We start from the raw sequence: 2867 nt of genomic DNA on the forward strand, positions 1-2867 counted from the left end.
GCATATTTTCTATCTAGCTATTGTAAACTCCAACGATACTTTGTAGCTAGAGCTATTAACATCCTAATAGTATTTAACTTAGCTGCAGGAGCAAAAGTCTCCTCATAATTAATCCCTTCTTTCTGTGAGTACCCTTTGGCCACCAATATAGCTTTATACTAGTCTACACTACCATCTGCTTTGAACTTAGGTTTATATAGCCATTTACAACCTATGGGCTCAATTACCTCTTTTTCTTTTGGCAGTTCAATTAATTCCTAGGCTTTATTTTTAATTATAGACTCATACTCTTCTTTCATAACTGACCTCCTTTCTTCATATTGATTTGCTTCATTATAATTCATGGGCTTAACAACATTTAAAACACTATTCATAAGAGCATAATGTCGATACCTTTATGGTAAGTGAGTCTGCCATCGTGATCTCCTTGGTATAGGACTTGCCTCAATTCCATCCTATGTGATTTCTTGCTCACTTCTGAGTGGACTTTGACTGTTGAATGTGTCCACATCACTAGATTCCTCTTTCTTCTCCTCTTGTTATAAATGATTGTCTTTGGCTTCATCATTACAGTCCTTAATCACTAAAGGCATGTGCCATTCTTTATAACTTCTATCCTTATTCCCTTCATCAACCTGTTCATGGAAGATAACATCTCTACTCGCAAATACCTTGTGAGTATATGGATTAAAAATATTATATGCTTTGAAATCAGAACAATACCCTACAAATATGCATTTTATAGCTTTAGTATCCAATTTCTTCCTATTTTCCTTAGGAATGTGGGCAAAAACTCTAGACCCAAATACTCTCAAGTGATGGATTGTACGATTAAAACCATACAGAGCCTCAAATGGAGTCTTGAGGTCAAGACACCTAGTTGGAATTCTATTATTTAAGTAAACTGCAATACTAATAGCTTATGCCCAAAAACCATTGGAGATGTTCTTACCTTTAATCATGCTACGTGCACACTCCACCAGAGTTTTATCTTTCCTTCTGCAACCCAATTCTATTGTGGAATGTGGGGTACTATAAATTGTTGTACTATTCCATGATATATGCAATATTTGATAATTTTCCCAATCCTGTATTCTCCCCCTTGATTTAAGCACAAGATTTTAATGAACTTCCGTGTTTGCTTTTCAACCATATTTCTAAATTCTTTAAAGTACTCGAAAGAATCACTTTTTCTTCTGAGAAAGTATACCTAGGTATAGTTTCTGCAATCATCAATGAATAGCAAGAAATAGTAAGCTCCACCTAAGGACCTTGTTTTCACAGGTCTGCAAATATCAATATGCACAAGTTCAAGTACATCTTTCTTTCTCCTATTTAAGTTAGAGAAATATTCATCCCTGTGCATTTTTCAAAGTGCACAACCTTCACAATAAATATGTTTGTTTCTTAAAATAGGAGGTCCATCAACCATGGCATGTTTCTGCAACAACAATAAATCATGAAGGTTGATGTGACCAAACCTTTGATGTAAAATATTCTCTGCTTTCATAGTCGCTGAAGTTAAATCTTGATGTGGCATGCTTGTAACATTCAACTTGTATAGGCCTCCAACTCTTACTCTTGACACAACCGGCTTCTGATGATCCAACAAATCCTTTACATCACAATAAGTTTTAAAAATTAATACGTTTAAATTCTAATCTGTAATCATGGATACAAAGATCAAATTATTTTTAATCCCAAGCACAGACATGACATTCTTGATGCGCCTGATATTACCATTGGGCAATATCACAGGAATATCTCCATACCCTTTAATCTGATATGCTCTGTCAACTCCCAAGTATATGTTAGCACCATTGCTGGCCTCGTTGAAATTTTCATACCAGTGTTTATTACATGTCATATGAGTGGATGCTCCAGAATCCACAAACCAAGTTCCACCCTGATCAATCTCAGTAGAAAAAGTAGCATCAGACACAAATAATTTAAGATCATGATTAAGATATTCACCAGCAAAATACCCTATATGCCTCTTCTGTATATGTCTATTTTCATCATTCCTTTTCTTATAGAAGTCTCTAGAAATATGATGAATTCTACCACAGTAAAAACACTTAATTCCTAAATCATTTTTGATGGATGGCATACTCTGAGATGGACCACCACTTTTATTTCCTCCTTCTGGTTTCCCTTTGAAGAAATTATTCTTTTCCACCAATGCCAGATCTGCATTTTTAGGACTTAGATTCTTATGTCTCTCTTCTTCCTGCATCAAGAACCTTATCAATTCTTCAAAGGAGTGATATTTCTCCCTTACTGCAAGCCCTGTAATGAACATTTGATAATCCTCTATCATGCCATTTAAGGTAATCGTGACAAGATCAGTGTTGGATACTTTCTCCCCTATGTCACCTAACTTGTCTTTCTGTTCTTTAATCTGTGAGACGAATGTAGTAATAGATTCATTCTCTGCCATCCTAATGGAGAGAATCTCACTCTTTAGAAACAACACACGATTTGTATTTTTCGTTTCATACAAATCCTTGAGTGTCACCCAAATCTCATTGGAAGTTTTGCAATCTCGGATATGAGGGATTATGTTGTTTTTTATCAACATCTTCAACAACACCTTGGTTTTATTTTCCCTCTTTTCCCAATCTTTAACTGATGTTGATGTGGCACCTCTAGCTACAATCAGCTTTGCTTCATCTCTATTTACTATTGTTCATGAACTAGAACCCTCGAGCAATGTCTGCAACTTGAAATTCTAGTTGGCGTAATTTGACCCATCAAGCTTATTGCTCTCATTAAGCTATGTCTATGCAATGTGGTTATTCATTGTGACAAAATAATTTCAACAGAAACAAATTTCATTCAACCGATCCAACAACTAATCTACAGAT

The 2867-nt window shown here is 35.2% G+C and overlaps 1 protein-coding gene across 1 annotated transcript; it reads right to left on the reverse strand.

Moving 5' to 3' along the window:
* Window positions 1–1657: 1657 nt before the first annotated feature.
* Window positions 1658–2440, reverse strand: LOC149232989 (uncharacterized). Its single transcript, XM_089382071.1, has one exon. The coding sequence runs from the start codon at window positions 2438–2440 to the stop codon at window positions 1658–1660; it is 783 nt and encodes a 260-aa protein (XP_089238197.1).
* Between the last annotated feature and the right edge of the window lie 427 nt (window positions 2441–2867).

Source organism: Pinus tabuliformis, chromosome J (assembly GCF_031772625.1).
Source record: "Pinus tabuliformis cultivar Carrire ecotype Pingquan chromosome J, CPIR1, whole genome shotgun sequence".
NCBI classification, from domain to species: domain Eukaryota; kingdom Viridiplantae; phylum Streptophyta; class Pinopsida; order Pinales; family Pinaceae; genus Pinus; species Pinus tabuliformis.